Here is a 21,803-nt window from a genome sequence, read left to right as displayed (position 1 = left end):
AGCAAACCACTGCCTCAGCCTGGCTTGCAGCCTTTGCTCCTGGGAGTCAAGTGCCATTCCTAGACACAAGGAAGACAATTTTTAGAATGAGAGTAGTGAAGCACTGGCACAGGTTGCCCAGAGAGGTGGTAGATGCCCCATCCCTGGAGACATTCAAGGCCAGGCTGGATGGGGCTCTGAGCAACCTGATCTAGTTGAAGATGTCCCTGCTCATTGCAGGGAGTTGGACTAGATGAGCTTTGAAGGTTCCTTCCAACCCAAACTATTATATGATTCTATCATCCCCAGAACTTCCGTCACCCATTTCAGAAGGGCAGGACCATTCCCAGCCAGGGAGACATCCAGCAAGTTGTCCCTGGGCAGCAGGGAGGTGAACATGACCTGCAGAGGTGCAAATGGCATCTGTTTTCATCTGTGCTTGGAAACAGAAGGCTGGCTTTGTACAGGAGCCGGAAAGCAAATCCAAAATGCAAGAGGGAAGATGGGTAGTGACCCACGAATGCCATCTGAGCTTGGGTTTAATATCTTTAACATCTTCTAGCAAATGGAACTTGCAAGAGGCCTTTCAGCAGTCTAACTCCATTCAACAGCTTTCTTTTTCATTGCAGACCTATTTATTTACTTTTCTCAAGCAATCACAAGGAATAAAGGCATTTGGGCTCCTGTTCTCCAGCTGCAATGATCCAGGAGGTGCAGAGAGTGGTGCCGGTGGCTTCTTTCCCCAAACCCCCCATCACCTTTGATGTGGAGTGCATGTGAGAAGGAAGATGGGTACTGAAGGAGGAGACACCCCCGGTACGCAGCCGCCTGTCCAGGGGCATTCCTAATTTACAGCCAAGACTTAGGTTTTGGAAAGACAGAGTAACTACCTGCTCCAGGAAGCCACACTCAGGGTATGTTTTTGCCATGAGGGAGAGAAAGGAGAAATCCCCAGCCCTGCCGCTGCTGAAGCGGTGTGGGGGGCCACAAATGCCAGCAGCAGCGAGTGCTCTCCTGCGCGATGCAGAGCTGCTGCTGCGAGAGTCTGCACTGGCGGTCACTGAGGATGCTCAGTGTTATTGCCTAACAAACTGAAAATGCTGCTGTAGTATTTTTGTATTGGGTCCATGCACACCTTCCTTCTCTGCATGATTCGTGTTTCTTCAACCAAATTTCCATTTTTGGCTTGTTGAGGACTTTTTAAATGATTATTATTATTACTATTATTATTATTATTATTATTATTAATTATTTGGAAAGTAAGATTCCCCCCTCCCAGCCCATTTTTCCCTTTGCACTAGCTGTGTGCTGCAGAAGGCTTCTAGAGCCATTCAGAGACCCTGCTTTTGAGAACACCATTATCCTTGCAATTTTGCGTCATTCTGATGGCCTCGTGGGCTTCCTGCAGAAGTGTCATGGAGAGCTGAGAACTTGCAGCTGGTGACACCAGCCCTCCTGAGCAGGGCTGCACATGCTGACCCCAGGCTTTCTGTACCCTGCACCCACTGCAGTGAGGTCCTCCCAGCATGAACACAGGATTTGAGTTTGTGTAAGGGGCTTCTGGACTCCCAGCATCACGTGGGATTTGGTCCCATGTACATGTATACAATCTGAGAAGGGCAGAGCTGCCATATCTTCCTTTTTCTAGGTGAAGGCGCCTATTGCACATCTTGTCTCATTAAGTCATGGGTCCTTAGGTAGATTTATTTCTGTCCTATTTGGGGAAATCTGTCTGGTTTTGGTTTTGCAGTAGTTTGATGTTCACTTCTGGGTAACAGTTTGAATCAAATGCTTCTAAAAACACTGGGAACCAAACAGAAGTGGGTAGATGTTTTCTACCTTCTTTTACTTTTGCGCGTGTGCCTGGTTCTTAGTAAGTGTCTGAAGGGGGAAAAAACCCAAAAAAGATATGACTGATGCTTAGTTGCTCACTCTTTGGAAAGTGTCCAGACTGTAGAACAGGGCTAAAATGCCAGGAAAGTGTTTGCTGCATAGGGACAGACTTATAATATTAGATTTTATGTATTCTCTGGGTAGCATATTTTCTTTAATTTGAGATCCTGGAGAAGTAATTTTAGATCTTTATTCAACGCAGCTTAGTTGCTCTTCTTTTCAGTTTTCCTTATTTTTAGAAAGGTAAAGTGTGGTTCTCAAATTAAATCGTTACTGGGATGGACTTCAGCCAAGAGGATCCATGGTTCAAGCTTTAAGGCACGGGAAACCTAAGAGTAAAACAATGGAGTTTTATTTTGTATTTCATTTGGCAGGGTGAGGAGAGATATGGCCTTGAAAGATTTGTATTCTTACATAGCTATAATGTATTTCAAAAAACAGCAAGGACTGTTTTCTGTTCTCACTTTGCTAAAAAAGCAAGCAAACAAACAAACCAACAAACCCACCCAGAAATGCTGGAAATGTCAAGACTGCCAAATTTTCCTTAGTTCCAAGTAAGGGTTTGTGTTTGAGGTTCTCAGAAATGCTTACAGTAACGTCCCAAACACGAGCTGAAGTGGGCTGATCCTTTACCCTTTTGCTGATGTGCCCATCCCCGCTGCAGCTACAAAGGCAAAGCAGCAGCCTTGCTCCAAGCCCGGCTCCTCTCCCAAGAAACTGCGGGTGATATCCCTCATGTCAGCCCCTCACTTCAGTGACCCAGAGCCCTTTCTCCACATGGGACAGCTTTGCACCGCTCCTCTGAGGCCATTTTGCAGCCACAGAGCAAATCCCTGCAAATCTTGCTCCCAGGTTTGGCACGGCTGGGAGATGAGCGTGCCCGTGAGCCACCAAAACACGTGCCACTGCCAGAAGCAAGAAGATGCCTCCCTTCTGCCATGGCTGTGGCCAAATCCCCTCAGTGGCAGTGACCTGCAGAGCAGGGCAGCCAGCACCTGCAGCTGGGACACGTGAGCACAAAGCCATTTGCTGGTGACACTCTCCAGGGCTGGGGTGGCTCTCGCCCTGGCTGCTCCACAGGCTGCTGGCCAGCCAGCTGAGACCTCCTGCTTCCCCAGCTGAGCCGTTAAATCAGCGAGATTTAAATATATGTGTATATATATATAAAAATGGACTAATAATTAAAAATTAACTGTCCCTGCTAAACAGCATATTAAGCTGTGCCCTTACACAGGGAACAAATGTATCCAAGCAACAAAAACAAACAGCCAGCAAGCCAGGCTCTTGGTATCCCCTTTCAAGCTTTCTAAAAGGTGCTGTAAGTTTATATATCGAAGTCACTGTGTTTCCAAGCATCCCAGTGCTTGGAAACAGCATGTCCATCCCCCCCAATCAGCAAACCTGCTGCAGGCATGGGTCGGGAATCAGCCAGAGCCAGCCTCTCCATGAAGCTGGAGATCTGCCCCCGCCTCAGTGCCCATGGAGCAGTGCTGCACTGAGCATCCCTGACAAACAGCAAGAGCTTGGGGGAAACAGCCTATTTGCAGGCAGGTCATGCCACAGCCCCTCCATGGTGCATCTCCTCATGTAACACCTGTTGGGGTCCTGAAATTCTGTAAAACACATGGGATTTATTTGGCTTCAGAAGGCTTGCATGCTGCTTGTTCAATATGGCACTTAAGGCTCCACACCCAGGGTGCACACTGCGCATACCAAGATCCCTTTTGATGTCTTGAGAGAGTCTCAAGACACCAAAAGAAATACATTTTTTCCAGTGAGGGTGGTGAAACACCGGCACAGGTTGCCCAGAGAGGCAGTAGATGCCTCATCCCTGGAGACATTCAAGGCTGGACGGGGCTCTGAGCAACGTCATCTAGTTGAAGATGTCCCTGCTCATTACAGGAAAAAGGTCCTGAGTTCTGTCAATGTCTTATTTTAAAACCTTGCAAGAAACTGAAGAAATGTCATTTATATTAGTTCTTAAAATAAATGTCAGTAAAAGATTTTGTATTGGAAGCAAGAAAAATACATGGAAGAACCTTTGACCCAGTCAACTCTCATTTCTTAAATTGTCTTGCTAAATTGCCATTGGCCTTATCTTTCCCTCTTGAAAAATGGAAAGCTCGGGCATTCTAGCAATCATCTATTTTTAGATTATCCCTATTCAAGCACAAAAATATGGCAATCACTAAGAATACTAAAAACTCTTGATAGCAAATTTTAATTGTTAATATTTATTCCAGGGCTTTTGTTCCAGAGACAGAAGCAGCATTAAGCAATGCACAATGCAAGTCTCCAGTTTAATGGAGACCATTCCACAAGAGAATTGAAAATGTGAGACTGATGTGGAAGAGAAAAAGAAGACAGAAAGTGCTGGATCTAATGATTATAAGGAAACTAATCTATGGTATTTAGTCACTATCTCTAAATGGGATCAGGAATGAACCTGAAGTGTAAGACACTTAAAATGGCAAAAAGTGAAATAGCTATGAGATATCACATAAGTTTGCAAAAGGTCCTTGCCAAAGGCACTTCTGAGACCAGATGCTTCGGAGGATTCAGAGCAGGACCAGGCTTTGATACTGACTAATGGGAACAGCCAAAATTACATGAGATGGGTTTAAAAATAAGCTAAAACAAGGAGGTCACATTCTCTCACACAGCGTGCCGGAAAGTCAGCTACCAGAGAGACATGTCTGGGGAAAGGTTTAATTTGGGGCTGCAGGGTTTTCACAGCTTTACTTGAAAAAGTGGATGCATCCAAGGGAGAGGAGAAGGTAACAAGGGACCCCTTCATGAGCAGTGATGCTGGTTCCCACCTCCACCAGCTCTTCCGAAAGCCCCTTGGCAGCCATCGTTCCCCACTTCCGTGCCTGTACTACTCACACTCACCTAATGTGCAGAAGATCATGAGTCTGACGTGGGCCCATAAAATCAGGAATCATTCCCCAAAACAGCCAGGCTCCTCCTCAGTCTCCTCAGGAACATGGTCCTGCCAAGGTGGAAAGCAGCAACATCCCTTGCTCTGTTTTCCAGCAGCCCCTCTGCCAGGTGATCAGAAATAAAAGCTGCCAAACACACACACACAAGCCTTGGTTTCCTTTCATACTTTGTAAATTTTTTATTTTTTAATTATCTCCTCCTTTTAAGCATCCCTTTAAGGGCGAAATGAAATCCAACCATTTACAGAGAAAATGATTTCAGAATGTACATTTGATTTATCCTTACAAAAAGTTCATTATTACTTGCAGTTTATAAATTACAGAGTGGAAAGGAGCTTTGCAGACACTCCTAATTTCTTTTTGTTTTTTTCTCTTTTATTTTTGGCAAATCCACGCATTCTTTTGCCAAAGCAGGGTGTTCTGGGGCTACACCACCAGTAGGTCCAGGTGGACCCCAGGCACGGAAGCGCTGCTGGATCACCTCCAGGATGATACTGCATCATCATCCGCACAGGAAGGAAAAAGCAGCAGTTCGAATTCTTAGCCTCAGAGTATTCCAAATCCCTTCTTGAGCCATTATCTGTAGTCCCCAAAGCTTTTAATGTCAGTGTATTGCATTAGAAACAGCTCCCCGTTCTTGGTGCTGGATCCAAGCCTCTCCTGCCACCCCTTACCTCCAGCTCCCCCTGTTTTCATAATAAGAGCAAGTTTGTCCAACATTTCAGAAATCAGAAGGAAGGTGGGTTTGGTTTTTTTTTGGGGGTGGGGGTATGAAAGACGACACATTGATGAGGGGATTTGGGAACCATTCTCCCACTCACTTCCCTCCCTTCCCACCAAGGTTTGAGGTCAGTGAAGCCAGGACAAGCCATCCCTTCCCTCCTCACCACCTGTGTTCACTAATAAGACCAGGGGTGACCCCGGACATGTGTCATCACAGTGCAGAGGCGCAGCAGCCACAGAGTTCACTGGCACGAGCTGGGAGATGGGGATAGAGCCCAGGAGATGTTTGGGAGAGGAAAAGACCCCACCATCCCACAAGGATACACTGAAAGGGGGGCAGAAGGGAACAAATACCCATCTGCTCTGACATGCTCCCACCACCCCAACTCACACATTACCCAGAGGTCCCCTCGTTTCCCCACCACAGAGACACAAAGAGCAGGCTGGCCTGAGCTGCACGACAGCAAACACCTCAGCAGGACACAGGGATCAGAGAAAGCAACAGTGAGAGTGGACCTGAGCATGTCGCCTTTCATACCAACCACACAGGCACCAAACCACACCATCTTTTCTGTCCCTCACTTGGGTACAGCATAACCCCCAGTCCTCTGGGGGAGCAGAGACAGCTGACCTACCCTGTTCCCTCTGCTTCTGCAAGCTCACCTGCTGCAGGTCCACCAAAGTGCACATCCTCCCCTTCACCTGGGGTGAAGGAGGAAGATGAGCTCCCCACCCCAAAGCCATGCACAGGCACACAATCCCTTTTTTAGGTGAAAAGCACAAAGAAAGGCAAGAGATGGGCAGAGAGAGAGAAGCGCAGGGCTTGCGGATGCTACACACTGCTTCACCTACTACGTGGCCCTCATTTGCACCAATTAATTTGAAGGTGGAAAGGTTTTGGGCAAGAAAATGCACAGAGCTGAAAAGGGCTGCAGGGAAAGGCTGGCGATGCTTAACCCTCCTCCAGCAGACGGCTTCACTCCCAGAGTGGCAGCGGGCACGTGGCTTCGCTGCTCATGGCTGCAACAACCAACAGACACCAAGCTCTGGTGGCCTGATCCCAGCTCCAGCCCAGGGGCAGGATGTGCTTTTTTTCAGTCCTTCCCCTCTCAAACCTCAGTACCTGGTTCACACATGAGCAAGGAGCCTCAAAGAGTTCCACGTTGGGAAATGAGGATGTGATACACAACCACCTGCCTCCTCCTCTGCCTCTCTCACCACCCCACACCCCCACAGGCTTTTGGGTTCCCTCTTGTGCAGGTTGTCTGGGAGGGTGGCTGTTCCCCCTGGCTGTGGAGGTCCCAGCGCAGCAGTATAGGCAAGGCTGGCACAAGGGAAGCTGCCACCTCAGGAAATCACTGTGCAAAAGTCAGCTTGCTAGTCCACGTCCCCTCCAGGGACAAGAAGGAAGGTTTTTAATGACAAACACTCTGGCTCCCTAAGGATGACAAACACAGCGTTAGTCAGACAAAAATTAGTCAGAAATATTGACTGGTTTGGCCTTAAATCAAAAATTGTTTAAACGATTCTTGAGAAATAAGAAAAAAGAATGCATTTATTCTGTAAAGTCCCTTCCTCCCACCACAACAAGAGTCTGTTTTAAATTTAATTCCCTAAGAATAAGGAAATCAGTAAGTCCAAGGGGAGGACAGGGCCAGAGTCCTGCAGAAGAGTCCCAGTGCTGCTCTTCCAACAGAACCTTCTCCTGCCCAAGGGGTAGAAGGGAGAGGAAATTTGGAGGGAGAGGCAGAGAATGATGGAGAAAATAATGGAGGAGAGAGGAGAGAAGGCAACAGGCTGTACTTCAGGAGTAGGAGATCCAGATATTGCAGCTGTGGGCTCATCTGAAACTCGGAGCAGACAAGGGTCATACCTCAGTGGTGAAACCATGAGTTGCAGTGTGCTAAAAATCCCCCAAAACACCCATGCACAGGAAGGGCTGCTATCGGGGTAGAGGCTGCTCTGTAGAAGATAATGAGGTGCAGCCCCAGCACACATGTACTTTTTCCCCTGATTCACAGGGCTCTGGTGCTCCCAAAGCACCCATGCACAGACTGACTTCTCGTTCTCTCCTGTCTTCAGCAAGGCCTGGCACTGGGCTTGTGGTGTTATGTCACAGACCTTTGGCTTTGCCTTACCTCACAGTGTCTCTCAGGCTCCCTTCCAAGAATAACAATGAAAAATAGCTTCTTCCTTCCATACTTTACTGCTGCTGAATCCCGTGAGCTGATCCCACCTGCTCTCCTGCAGCTGCCCCTGGGGAAAGTGCATTCCTCTTGCACTGCAGCCTCAGTGCCACTGCTCTCATCTTGCTCAATGCAGGTTCCTCCTTCCTCAGCTGGGTCCCCATTTCTCTGTAATCTCTCTATGCCCAAGAGCTCCATGCAGCCACTTGGCACAGGGACCCCATAACTGTGACACGACTCCCTCCCTTCGTGGGAAGAGCGTTCTGCCTGCTAAAGCTTCTCCCTTCACTCAGTTCTCAAAGGGGCTTTTCTTCCTGTAGGGAAGACACATCAGAAGTGAGAATAGTGATTTACAAAACAACAACAACAACAAAACTCAAAAAAGAGGGTCCTTCAGTTCTTCTAAGCAGTGCTCATGGCACATGAGATGGGGAAGGAGCTAAGATGAAATCCATCTCAGTTTGATCAGAAAAAGATGTTCATCTTCATTCTTTTCTAGTTTCAGTCTTATTAGGCAATCAGCTTATTTTTGTTGACGTTTCTCACTTCTCTAGGGAGGGGAATAGGAGAAAGAAAAAGAGATCTAGAGATAGAAATGAGGCACAAGGGTGGGAATGGGCTGGACAACATAGAAATATGGAGCCCTGAGTTAACAGCAATGGAAACCCTCCCGCTTCAGCACAGCTGGCCTGATGTCAAGGTCACTCTTCCTGATGCCAACAACTTCCTCCTCCTCCATCATATGATCCTCACTTCTCTGCTTGGAACATGAGGCTAACAGAGCAAGTTCATAATGTTTTTCACCCTCTGCCCACTACAGCCCAGGCTCCGGGCAGCCTGTCAAGCCATCTGCTAAGGGAGGGTGGTAAGGGTGGAAACGTGGATCTGCCCCCTCAATCAGCTGAATCAACCCAATGCAACAACGGGCCAGATCCTGACTACCCACCACTGGCAAACTCTGAGCAAACACTGGCCCAACCAGCTGCGAATAATGTCATCCTAGATCCCCTCTCCTCTGCATGGCCCAGGCTGCACATGCTCTCTGGATTAGATGGTGATCCTAAAACAGGCTCTTGGTCTCAGGGGGAGTCTGCCGCTTTCTCCACAAGCTCCCTCACCCCCTGAGAGTAGACAGATGGATCTTGTGCTCAGTGTTTCCCAACACCCATCTCTGACTCAGAGCTTTGCCCTTCTCCTCTCCCTTTTACCCCATGGCAAGAAGGAATAGCCAGCACATGTAAGCAGCAGCCCTGCAACAGGCACAGCCCGTAGGGCTGCAGAGCCAGCCAGAGTGTCATGCAACAGTCCCACGTGTGTAGCACTGCTATGCAGAGCCAACACTCTCGCTGGCCCTCTCCTGTGAATTCCCCAAAAAGTCATCCATGCTGAGACAGATCACAGCTTCTGGATCCCACCATTTCCTGAAAGCACACACACAAGCCCAACTATGTCCCCTTCCCCCCCAATACTGGTAACAAACGCCCACGTGCATACCAAAACCATGCATGTTAGCACTCATGCACATAGGAAACCATGCACTTGTAAACGTACACTTCCACCATCTAAGTCCCCTGCAGCTTATCCCAGCCCCAAAAGAAACACATACTGCAGGGAAAATGCTTCAGCTTCTGTGGGCCAAGCCAGTGTAGTGTTGCAGGGGAGAAAAAGGAGTTTAAAAAAAAGTAAAAATAAAACCCCAGCTTTCTCCTCTGCTTCCCATCTGCCTGCTCCAGGACTGGTAGAGCATGAGGCCAAGACACAGCCCAGGACAGATGCATTAAGCCTGCGGGAGGAGGGGAGAACACCTTGGAAGCAAAGGATTTCCCTTCCCCAATATACTCTCTTAATATAGAGATATACAAAAAAATAAATGCATACTGAGATGCTTTTGCACATTCACTCATCCAAAAAATGCCTGCGACACATCTGCACACGTGACCACTCACATCAGTTTGTGCCTGCTGACTCACACTCACATCTGTGCTTGCTCTGATCCACAAAGGACGAGGGTGGATGGGAACAGCTGCCCTCCCTCCCCTTGGGACCCTCCCAGCCTCCCCCAGAGGAAAATCCACCAGCTGGCTGCAGAGATTCTCTTCAGCCAGCAGGAGAGGTCCGGGAGATGGCAGAAAAGGCTTTATGCTACTGCCACAGTAGGTCCCCAACATCTCTCTTCCTCCTGCCCTTCACACAACTGAGGAATTTGTGTGCTCAGGGTCAGCCTGGGATGAAGGGAAGAAGAGAAGGAAGGGAGGAAGGGAAGGAGGGCAGACACCCCAGAATGGCACACCCCACCCACAACCAAAGAAAACCAAAACAGGAACGTATGAAAACATCTGACTCTTTCCCTTTGCCGTGAAGTTCTGATTTCCCACCTGAGCCCTGGTGGCCTCACCCAGTGCCCTCTGTTTTTCGGTAGGGGTTCTCCAACAAGTAGTGGAACCGCTGGTAGTTCTTGAGCAGGTATTTGGGAGCGTACATCTGCTCCTTGGGGTCGGCGGGGGGATACTCCTGTGTAGTACCATCGAACCAGCCACCAGTCCGGATCAGCTCCCGGATATAATTGAGGTCTCGTTTATCCTCGTAGTCACCCCAGCGGGGGAAGTCCCCGTTCTGAGCTGAAACCAGTTTGAAGTAGATCCCCTCTGGGGTGAAACACCATGAGCAGTGCCAGCCAGCAAAGTGGAGTGGGCTGCCCAGCGACCACTGCACCAGGATGTGTCCTGTGCTGTTCTCGTACTGCCGAAAGCCAGGCATGGTGTAGTACTCGCGGCGTCGCAGACGGATCCCATCAGTAGCGTAGACGGCCTGCAGCATCCCCATGGTGCAGCCTGAGACCACCTCCAAGGTGCCTGGTTGCTTCCAGAAGAAGCCATAGAGTGACTTGCGCATATGAAAGGCGAAGGGCTCCGTCCAGCCATCGTAGAGCTTGAGGAAGAGCACACCGTCACGGGCTGGGATCTCATCGGCATCATCGATGACAAAGACATCATCCGGGCGCAGGTTGCGGAGGCGAGAGATCCCATCTCGGGTGAGAAAGGTGCGCAGGTAATCATCAGCAATCCAGCCGTCCTGGCGGCCGCCGGGGGGGAAGTGGTCCAGGAAGACGTAGAGCACCTTGTGGCGGATGTAGTCGAAGGAGCCGTTGAGGAGCATCTCGCGGAACTTGAGGGGCCGCGGCTCTCCGTAGGCTGTGAAGTTTGACTCGCACACCACAAAGACATCCACCACGTCCCCCAGCTCATGGAAGCGGACATCCAGCAGGTCAAACTCATGGTTGACGTTGATAGCGTTGATGACCCTCCGGGGGGTCACCCGCGGTACAAGACGGTCCTTGGTGGGCAGGTTGGAGTACTGGACCACAGTAGGGACCCCGCAGCTGGGGCCGTGCCAGCCTGGCAAGCAGACGCATTCCACCCACTTGCGCCGCTTGGTCGCGCCGGCGCTCAGCGGCTTGCGAACCGGCCGCCCCGAGGAGGCACCGTCCCCTTGCTCCTCTGGCCGCCCTCCCATGGGTGGCTTCTCCAGCACCTTGGTGCCTGGTTTAAAGCAAACGCCGCCGGCTTTGGTACGGACAAAATATTCTGTTGTGTCTTCCGACAGCATGAACTCAGCTTTGTGCAGCTCTTCGCTGGCTCTGCTGGGGGGCAGGGGCTGGAGCAAGGGGGAGTGTGAGTAGAGGGGTGTGCGGAGCAACTCGGCACCCCCGGGCTCAGGGCTGACCTGAGGGGTGACGGGGGCATTGTTCCAGAAGAAGCTGGAGACGAGGTTGGGACTAAGTGAAGCCAGCTCCCGGGGGAAGGTGACATAGGAAAGGGCCTTGAGGAAGTGCAAGAAGGAGATAAGGCAGAGACCAGCCATGCAGAGAGTCAGAAAGAGCTTATGGCGTCTCATCTTCATCCTGTGGAAAAGCCATGAAAAGGAAAGTCACATTCAATAGTTACTAATGTGCAAAAAGTTTACCACTGATTGAAACACAGGTTGGGGATGGGAGGAAGCTGGTCCACATTCAGTATACGTCTTTTGAGACTTGAATCCAAGAACTACTCCTCCCAAACCCCGCCATCTTCAGTAGACCTTTTGCCCCAGCGGGGTTACACCAAGGTGAACTTCTAGGTCAGTCACAGTCGTATAAACTCACAAAGACAAGGAAAGCTCTGGTGACAGAGTAGAAAGCCAGGAAATCCAAAGTAACAGGAACTAATGATCTAGTGAACTTGCTACACTCGGCAGACTTGTCCCTACTCATTGATGGAAACAAAATGAACACTGCACTCCTCAGGCCCTGCGTCACCAGAGGGTTGGGGGGAGATGAAGAGGGAGCAGGAGGTATGAGAGGGAGTAGGGGGTACATGGTTGAAACATGACCAGAGTGGCAGTTTTAAAGGACTGAGATCATTAGCCATGCTGCCACAGCCAGGAAAACCCTACGCTCCCCAGATCTTTTCAGCGTTTACTCAACACACACCCTAAAAACCGCTCTTGTTCGTAGGAAATGCTACCCAAGTTCACATGGTGAACGAGAAAATAAAAATACAATAAAGATTGTCACCTTTACTCTCCTCCTCTCCTTTTGAAGTCCACTGTATGTTGCCCTTTGCTTTAACCAAATTCTTAGGGTTTTTTTTGCATCTGGATCAAAGCAGCTCAAATAAACACCTGGCTGTCTCCACTGGTAATACTGTCCACCCTGACAGATCCACGCTAGGCCAGCAAGAAGCCAGTGGTGGAGAGCCCCTCATTTCAAACACCACAAAGTATTGCCTTCTTCCTCAGCCTACACCGCCTGCCCTCCTCCAGCCCCGGCAGGGAGTGCAGAGCTGCTGTCAGGCGGAGAAGTGATTGAAAACTAATCCATGAAGAAGCCAAAAAGATCAACCAACCAAAAAAGAATGAATTAAGCTCACCTGAGGAAAGAAGAAAAGACACTCACCTTCTGCTCCTTAGAGAAGGGAAGGCTAGTACAAAGGTGAGCAGAGGAACAAGGTCACACAAAAGCCCTTTGTACCACAGAGGCTTTCTTCTCCTCCCAGGAGCATGAAACCCTCCATGCAGCAGCAGGTGAAGAGGCAGGACCAAGCCCCATACACACAACATGCACCACTATGTCCCCTCCACGCCACACTCCTCCGCAGTGGTTCTGTGCCCTGGTACCATCCCCCCAAAGTTCCCAGGAGGCACCATACACCCTGTGGCATCACTGATAAGCCCTCCACCCAGTGCCCAGTGGTGCTGGCGATGCCTTCAAGGAGGCTGTCCCCAACCCCAGGGGACGCAGGGCAGCCACCCCATGCCACCAGCCCCACAGCCAGGCTCCTTGTGGCCACGCAGGCTCTGGGTGTGGGAGCAAAAGGAAGAAGCACCCAGCCCACTCCTACTGCTTCAGAAAGTATTCAAGTAAAATGCAGCAAAGCAAATTTACTGATTAACTTGGACAGAATTTAATACTGAAGTAGAAAGCCATAAAACATTCAGACAGATGGCAACTGCCCAAAGGAAAACATATCCGGCTCTCAACATGTGCCTTTGATATGGACTTTGTTAGAGGGGTTGTCCACGGTTATACCTTACAGCTCAGTGACAAGCATTTCTGGGCACTTTGCAGTCACCTTTTAAGTGAGCAGCACCACTGACACCATCCCCCATACTTGGGTGGCAGGGTGAGGAGCCTCACGCCAAGCTCTGAAGGGTGGGACTTGAGCCTGAAGCTAGTGGGAAAGTTACAGCATTGACATAGGAAGAAAAAAATCCCCACAATACATAAAACAAGCAAATATACATATATATATATATAAGAGCTTGATCCTATTTGTTAATGTTTATTACAGTTTTTTATATACTTCAACATGCCAGGGGTCAGCAGAGGGGCAGGGTCCCGGTGTTGTGTGCCCCCAGGAGGTCATCTTGTCAGGCAGGGAAGGAAGAAATGGCAACTCTCCTCAGGAGACCACACCAGGGCAGGCCCTCACCTCCTGCCACAGCTCCACAGCCCAACTTGGTTGTGGCCCAACTGGTGGGAGGCCATCTTTGTGGTGGCCGAGCCATGAAGGTGCTGGATGTTCTCCCACTCAAAGCCATAAAGGACCATCTTGGGGACTGCTGGCAAGCTTTCTTCATGGGGGCAAAACAAGGGGCTGCAGAAGAGCCCCAAGAGCATCTCGTTGTGTCCAGGGCATTTTTTCTTAAGACTCTGTTGATGTCTTGCTGGAGCAGTGAGATCACTTGCAAGGTAGAGGAGTAACTAGTGCCTTTCCTTACAGGTCACCAGCTATTGTTCTTTCTTCAAGTGTGGGGAAGAAAAGGGCACAAGGAAGCTGAAAACGCTGAATTAACAGCAACTGGCTGTTAGGAGATAACGTCCTTTGCTGGTTAATTAGTACAGCTTTCTCCAATCAGGCATCCTGCACTATGAGGTTTTACCTCCAGACACTGGGTACCTCTCAGATGCTAAAGCCTGGTCAAGACGAACAGCTGGCCTGCTCCAATAAGGCAATTCCAATGGCTGCCAGGTAATTCCCGCTTCACTCCATTTCCTACAGGAAACTTAAATGCAGAGTAGCCAGGTTCCTCTGGGCCAGCCCAGGTGCTGAACGAGTCACATGAAGCACATCTCCATCTTGTTCGCAGCTGGCTGTGACACCATGCAAGCCACGGGAAATTCCCAGACAAAAGGTCATAACTCTTGACATTCAAACTGCTTCACTTTCCTGGGGTGTGGCAAGTCGTGTCAACATAGCAGGATGCCTGGTTTTAGGAGGTAAAGCATATTTTCCTCACTTGACATTTGCATACATCAGTATCTGTCAGGCTCAGCAGCTCTTCACCCGCTGGCACAGATCAGCCCGTTCAGGGCTGCGCTGCCTCCCGGTTACACCGTCTGCGCCCAGGAGAGCCGGGCTGGTGCGCACAGACCTCCCTGCAGCTCTGCCAAAGCAAGATGGCCCTGCAGTACCCTCTGCTGTTTTGCTGCAGACACGTCCCAGGAGGCAACTTCCACTGCTCAGTTCTTTGTTAGTGAGTAGGAACATGAACACATTTCTTATCCCCTCCTAAAAGAAGGGAAGCCAAGAAGCAAGCCACGTCCTCTTCAAAACCTCTTCCCTGGGAACCATCTCCGTTCTCACATGCCAGAGATTCCTTTGCCAGGGAGTGGAAAGAGCTCCTGCACCCTTGGGTGGGCCAAGATGCTAAAATCCATCACTCAGATATTCCTTCCCATATCCTCTGACCAGTGCTGCAGTGAAAGATGTGTCATTGAGTGGCAGCTAATTGGAGACAAAGGCCAGCAGGGGAGGAAGATGTTATTACCCACCTTCCTCATCCAGAACATTTGCATGTGGTGGAAAGGAGAATGGAGGTACCAGTCAGGGAGACATCTCAGCTTATCATAAAAGAGCCTAGCTGCTCTGTCACAAAGCAGGCATCAGTTACCAGGAACACAGAAGACAGCATGAAGAGCTATTTCCCTTCTGACAATTGAGCGAGGAGGGGGAAAAAAACCACAAAAACAAAAAAACCCTAACAAACAAAGAAAAAAAATCAACTTGATGTCAGGAAGAGTGACCAAGTTACTGTCAGGTTAAAAACTACAGTGAGAAAAAGCCAGGAGGAGTATGGACAATCAGATCCATTAAGACAAAGCTCTTTTGGGAACATGCAGTTATAAACCCCTTCAGCAGCATTCAGTCTCAGCAAGAGAAGAAGAAAGCTTCTTTTTGTAAGGCATCCCTTGCTTGAAGAAGTTATGTCCCTACCATGCAGGGGAAGGGCTTTCAGAGAAGGAGTAAAGCTAGAAGTGGTAGGCACATGAGTTATCTCCAAGCACCTGTTAACATTCTATTTTGCCATTATATCAAATGACCAGTTGATTTATACCATCTTGAAATCATATCCTGATTTTCAAGAAGCCAGAAAGACATGCACTGCTAAGAGCTGGCAATGCACCAGTCCTAATGTTCTCTTGTGGAGGACACTGGCAAGAGGCCATGCAACAGGCTGCTGGCTGCATGACACCCCACACTCCATCTCATTAGGGCACAGGACTCCCTAGACCTCTCCTGCGGTTACAGGAGAAAAACTGCTGTGGAAAACAAGTCAGAATAGAAGCTTCTGTTTTATCCCTGATACAGAGATGCTCATCTCCTCTGCCTGAAGTTATCCCATAACACCCATGCAGTAACATATTTGCCCATCACTCAGGCACTTCAACAGAAAGCAACAATTCAAATTAGAATTGCTTTCACACAGCAGATTAAAATCCAGCATGATTTGAGCCCCCACTTCAGACTGAGGGCCAAACTCCCTCTGTCTCTGCTCCAGCTAGAGGCAAGTGAAGAGGCTCCACCCGTTAAGTGTTATACTAGTCCACCTGCCATCCACAGGGCACGGGCATCACAACACTCATCAGGGTCACAGTGCCCCAAAACACTCCAACATCTCCACTTACTTTTGTCCTGCAAACACCCACAGAAGTAAGGAGAAACTATAAAAGCCTACTATTTGTCTACAACTGAAATGTGACTAGCTCAGGGACAGCAGGACTGTGCTTTGCTTAAGGATTGAAAGAGAAGATTATCCTACAAAGCTGGACAGCAGGGAAAGTGGAGAGGAGTAGGACGTACCAGAAGGTAGCTGGGGCTCAGCAATTCTCTCACGTGACAGATGCCACGCTGTTTTCAGGGACTGCAAGCAAGGAGGATGTCAGCCAGCAGTTCCGGCAGTCACAGTACAAGGTCCATATCGTCTTCCATTTAAACTTCAAGGACAGAATACAACATTCTTCTGCAACCTTCATCAAGAGCTACTGCCCGCAGTGCTAATGCAAAATAGCAATACCTCATACTACGTGTTTCCTTTGCAGCTTCGAGGCAACTGACCACAAGGTGCCACTGACTTGCTGCCAATGCAACCAGCTGGAGCAAGTCATCCAGCACAGATACTCTTCAAGTAAGGTCAGGCTAAGGGAGAGCCAGGCTCTGTCCTAAGCACCTTCCCACCCTTTCAATAGAGAGATGAGCAGAGATATATGGTGACCACTCTTAGCTGGTTGTCACAACAGCATTCATTTGACTTCCACAGCTGCCATCCATACACCACTAATTAACAGATGCCATCAAGCCAGGAAGAAAACTGGATGGAGAAAAAACAAACAAACGACAGCTAAAGGGTGAATCTACACAAGGTAATGAATGACGAAGTTGGCCAGGGAAGAGGGAAAGCATAGCTGAGAAGCCAAGGCATTCTCTTCACCTTCCCACTGAAGACAGACATGTGATGTATAACACATAATGTCAACCACAAGCCTCAGGATTGTGTTCAAGGACTTGCTAGTCTTCAACTATCCAGAAGCATCTGTGGTCAAAAAGAAAACAGGTGTCTCTTCTCACACACACTCTTGTAGGAAAACAAAGTGCTCCATGCCAGTAGCTATGATCTGTTGCATACAGAAACTAAGATGGATGCAATACAAACCCTACAGCTTTTTAAGTACTGTGGCAGCTCACCTCTTCAGCTCCTGGAAGCACAGTACCTTTGGACTCCATGCTTTCCACAGGCCTTCACTGTTTCCACTGTTCTCTCAAGTGCCTTGTCCAGATCTTTGGTGGACTAAGCCTCGGTTATTTTAGATGCCACAACTCTAGCTGCAGTGAGATAGCTGTGCACTCTGAGACAAAGCAGCTCTTAAGCCTCTGTACAGAACACATGGGACCCAGTAATACAATGGTCTTTATTGACAGGATTTTGGCTCAAGACTGATCTTCCAGAAGTCAGCAGAATAGACCAGCATCTGAACACCTTCAGAGTCCATTAAAAAACCCTCCACTTGAACAGATTGTTCTTACTATAACTACCATATACTAATAGCAGCATAATTATATCATTCTCCAGCCCCCGGTTTAAAAGAAGATCTGCTCAAAGAAGACTAGAAAATTCTACTGAAATCCCATAATGGCCTATGCAACATCTATTTAATTTTATCCAAGAACTTGGACATCACAAGGGTACAGTACTACATGCTAAAGAAAACTTGAAATTGATTTCCAACTCCACTGGAATCTTTCAAATATGCTTCTCGGCATCCTTCAGCTGTACAGGGCTCCCTTGTAACTAATCTCCTCTCTCCAGCTAAAGCCAGTCTCACCATAGGAACTTCCATGGTTCCAGAGATGCCTCAGCACACACTGATCCTTCAGATGCTCTCAGAAACCACGGTTTAAACTTCTTAGCACCACTACTCTAAGTACTCCTTCACTTACGCCTGATCTCCTGGAAGGACTCTTGCTCAACCCTGCTCAAAACATCTGGTTCCATGAAGACTGCTGTGATGGGCCTGGAGATTGCATCACCTCTTGGCTCCACGCTCAGGTCTCTCAGGACACCAGGGTGAGCTGAGGCATGGCTCATTGCACTCTGCAGGACACACACACACCGAGGATGCCAGGGCTTTCTCCCAGCCAAATACAGCGCTGCTGCTGCTCACTGTTGCAAGTGCGCAGCAGTTACAGCAGTGCAAGATGGAGTTGGCTGGTTCTTCTGCTCCTGTACTGCGGTGTTGTACAGAGAAGAAATGCTTCATCATGAGATGAGAAATAGGGAAAGGGGACTAAACTACACACAAAAAAGAGCAACTTATATCCCTCAGACAAGCCATAGGGTAAGCAAAGTAATATGTAAGAACTGCCAGCTAGTCTCGGTGTCTTGCAGAGAGGGACAGAACAAAACCATTTTGTCTGAGGATAAAAGAAAATTACGCGTTCAGAGACCTCAAGTGAGGCGTGTGGTAACACAGGCTGTTGTTCCATAGGTTCTCTCCCCTCACTCGCCACCTTCACAGCTCACCACCCCTCAGCTGTCAGTTGTATGAATTCAAGTTGTCAATCGTATGAAAATCTGCTTTGTAACACCAAATCAGCAGATCTAACTGGGTTAAAAATAAACTTCAAGAAAAAGCACCCAGGCATGGGAACAGCAGTTGACCACCAGAAACTTTCTAAATTACTTCACCAGTTCACTTCCCACCAGAACTGTGGTATCATGTAGATACATCCCCAGATACTAAAAATTACAGGGCTTTAAGCACTGTTCAGCTACCATGAGCTCGCTAACTCCTCTCAGCAGCATCAGAGAAGGAGCACATTTCAAGTAGGGATCTGGAAGAAGCAGCAGCAGGTAGCTACTTCCAAAGCAGACCCTTGCAGGCAGTCCATGTGTGCCAAGCAAGTGGAGTACGAGTCACAAATCAAGATCACCCTCGGAGCTGAGGGCCCTTGGGTGAAGAGCACACATGTGCCAGACCAACACTTGCACATAAGCCCTGTGCAGAGGACAGCAGGACAGGTCCTGGGGACAAATGAACAGCCCAAACAACAGGAAGGGGCAGCTTGGACAGCCCAGAGGAAGGTGAGGGGAGTGAGCACCCCGTGGGCCCAGAGAGAGGCAGTTACAGGAGGAAGGAGGCAAGAAGCGCTTGATGCCATGGCGATGGGTAGAGTGCACAGACCCACGCAGGCAGGCACCACCTTGCCTCCAGCTATTTTTGAAGCGGGTGGCAGTTGTTTGTGCATCCCCGGGGATAAAAAGCTCTCTGAGACTGATCAAGAAGGGGAGTAATTAAACCCCAAGGAAGACAATAAATAAAGAGAGGCCATGGAGCAGCAGCAAGATCCTAGAGGCCACGGAGAAGAGCTGGCCCTCCATCCCTGCCCTCTTTCCTCCCCCATCCATTGCCAACCACTTGGTGTTTGGCAGTGTGCTCACTTTCCCACAGTAGCCGATCTATTACTGTTTGGAAGAGCGTTCCCAGCCTCTCCCTTCCCCTCTTCCCAGGCCACAGGGGTCCCGCTTGGCAGCCCCCAGATCCCTCTTCTCCTCTGAATGTCTGGTGACCAGCCAATCTCATGCAAAGAGCATTAACCCCTCTTCACCAGGAACAGCCAGCGAAACCTGACTCCATGCTGGGAGGTTTCTCTAGGGTGTCTCTCCTCACTTATCCCCATCCCCAACACCCCTCCCCCCCTTCTCTCACCTCGTTCCCCTTTCCTTTTATTTCTCAAAAATCTGCTCCAGTCCTGGGAGCGTCATGTCTTCCCGAGAATGTTACACGAACGCATGGGAATTTATCTTGGACCAAGAACAGACCCTCATTTATTTGTCTCTTCTGCCTTTGTTCTTCATTTCCTCTTTCAAGACGTAGCAAGACCTCGACACAGTGCCGCCTGGATCCCCCGCTGCCACTTCACTTTGTTATTATTTCGGAAAGAAAGCGCTGATAGGCAGAGAGCTCTTCAATGCCTTGCCCCAAGGCAGAAGTGAATCAGGCCAGACTCCCACCTATGGGGCGGACAAAGGGCACGCGGGCTCTGCAGCGCACCCCGGGCTTGGGCTCGCAGAGACAAGCCCCTGCTTATGTAATGCTTCTGATTGCAGCATCACAGCCCCTCCGATTAAATCCATACGAACCAAATCTTCAGTAACAGCTCTGTGCTGGTAACAGGCATATGGTACCACGAAAAGGGTCAGTTTCCCAGAATGAAATCAAAAGCCTCCTAATGCACTTAACTCAGGGTCACATAAATCTCTCTTCTGCCTCCCACAGATGGCTGGATCTTGTTTACAGGCATTGCAGCAGGCCTGGGTCTCAACAATATGTTTACTTCTTCTGTACAAACATTCCCTTTCACTAAGCAAAGCAGTACCCTGATCTCCAGATTAAACCGAGCGGAAAGGACTGGGAGCAGGTCTATGGGGAAAGAGGGAGAGAGCTCACCTTCATCTGTGAAATCAAATGCCATCCTGGACATCACTCAGGCTTTGGGACTATTTGGATTCACATTCTTCCCTCACATCGCCTTATTTCTTGAGAAGGATGAGGAAGAATTTTGCATTTAGCCAGTTGCTGACATCGCTGACATAAGGTAAAACCATTTGATGAAAGAATGGGGTTTATTTCAGGCTGAAGAACCTGAGAACCAAGCTGGGGCCAGGTGGCACAGCATAGCTTGTCCAAGGGACATCTGGTGATTGTCTGGCCAATGCATTCCCAAATGCAAAAGCCACAAACTGACACAGTGCAGATAAAACACAGGGAAGCCAAGCATTTCTACTCAACAACACAGTAGACAGAGCAGTTTACTGTTACAATCACTTGATTACAGGCCAAGTTCCTTTCCCTCCCCACCCTCAGCCCTTTCAGGTTTCCAGTAACATAAACATTTATATTGAAATCTAACTGTTTCTGAGAAGTCAGCTGCCACAGCCAGGTCAGAAAGGAAGAAGATGATAACAAAATTAATATGCAAGACCACCATGAAAATTTCTGGTGAAGGAGAAGGATGTGTAATGCAAAGATGGAAGCCACAGTCATGTTGAAGTAGCCAGGACAAGCAGGACAGGAGCAGGACAGCCCATCTCCATTGTACAGCAACCTGCCACAGCGAGGCAGAGAGCCAAAGGGTGTGAAGCTCATACGTGGCTGGAGCAGGTGCTCAGCCCACCCAGCTCATCTTCACAACCCTCCTCTGCTGCAGAAGCCTGTAAAAAAACTGCCCCAAGTCTCCCTCTGCCCTCAAATGGTTGCTCTTCTGGATTTAATCACTGAGAAATGATGGGAATTTCATCTGCACAGTTTGCTACTCAGCCACCTGATCTCTCAGGTCTTCAGGTCCTGATGATCTCTTGTAAAGTCCAATGGACTGCGTCATGCCAAAACTAAAAAACACTCTGGCAGGACAAGATTGGCCTTTGAATGAAAAATAAAGCTCTCAAGCATCTGAATGGTTTAGAGAGCAGGCCCGATGATCCCTGCCCCAGATCCACAGCACTGTAATTGAGTCAGGGACCAAATCCAAGCACCAGATTCGCTGTCTCCAACTTGACACCGTCTCTTTACTGCAAAGACAAGCTCTGAACTCAGGAACTTCTCGCACAGTACCAAGCCACGGAGATGCTTGACAATACCACACACCTGAGTGACACGGAAACCAGAACTGGATTTTCAGGGCAGTTCAGCTGCACAAAGGCATATGGAAACTAACATGGGCAGAAAGGAAACCCACAGCAATTCTTGCTAAGTGACAGACTC

General features: G+C 49.0%; 1 protein-coding gene across 9 annotated transcripts in view; it reads right to left on the bottom strand.

Annotated features, from left to right (window-relative positions):
- Positions 1-1,604: 1,604 nt before the first annotated feature.
- MGAT3 (beta-1,4-mannosyl-glycoprotein 4-beta-N-acetylglucosaminyltransferase) overlaps positions 1,605-21,803 on the bottom strand; it is a 30,562-nt gene continuing 10,363 nt past the window's right edge. For 5 of the 9 annotated variants that reach the window (XM_080347324.1, XM_080347326.1, XM_080347323.1 and 2 more), the window contains exons 2-4: positions 10,119-11,624; positions 4,765-4,864; positions 1,605-2,201 (exon numbers count right to left, since the gene is read on the bottom strand). In XM_080347324.1, coding sequence (XP_080203450.1) covers positions 4,807-4,864; positions 10,119-11,623 — 1,563 coding nt within the window. In that variant the 5' untranslated portion in view covers position 11,624 and the 3' untranslated portion in view covers positions 1,605-2,201; positions 4,765-4,806. Of the gene's footprint in view, positions 2,202-3,932; positions 4,941-10,098; positions 11,625-21,803 lie in introns of those variants that run through there. The other 4 variants (XR_013922316.1, XM_080347329.1, XM_080347330.1 and 1 more) reach the window with 4 other exon arrangements.

The sequence above is a fragment of the Nesoenas mayeri genome (assembly GCF_963082525.1).
Source record: "Nesoenas mayeri genome assembly, chromosome: 1".
NCBI lineage: Eukaryota > Metazoa > Chordata > Aves > Columbiformes > Columbidae > Nesoenas > Nesoenas mayeri.
This window is presented reverse-complemented; position numbering and strand designations above follow the sequence as displayed.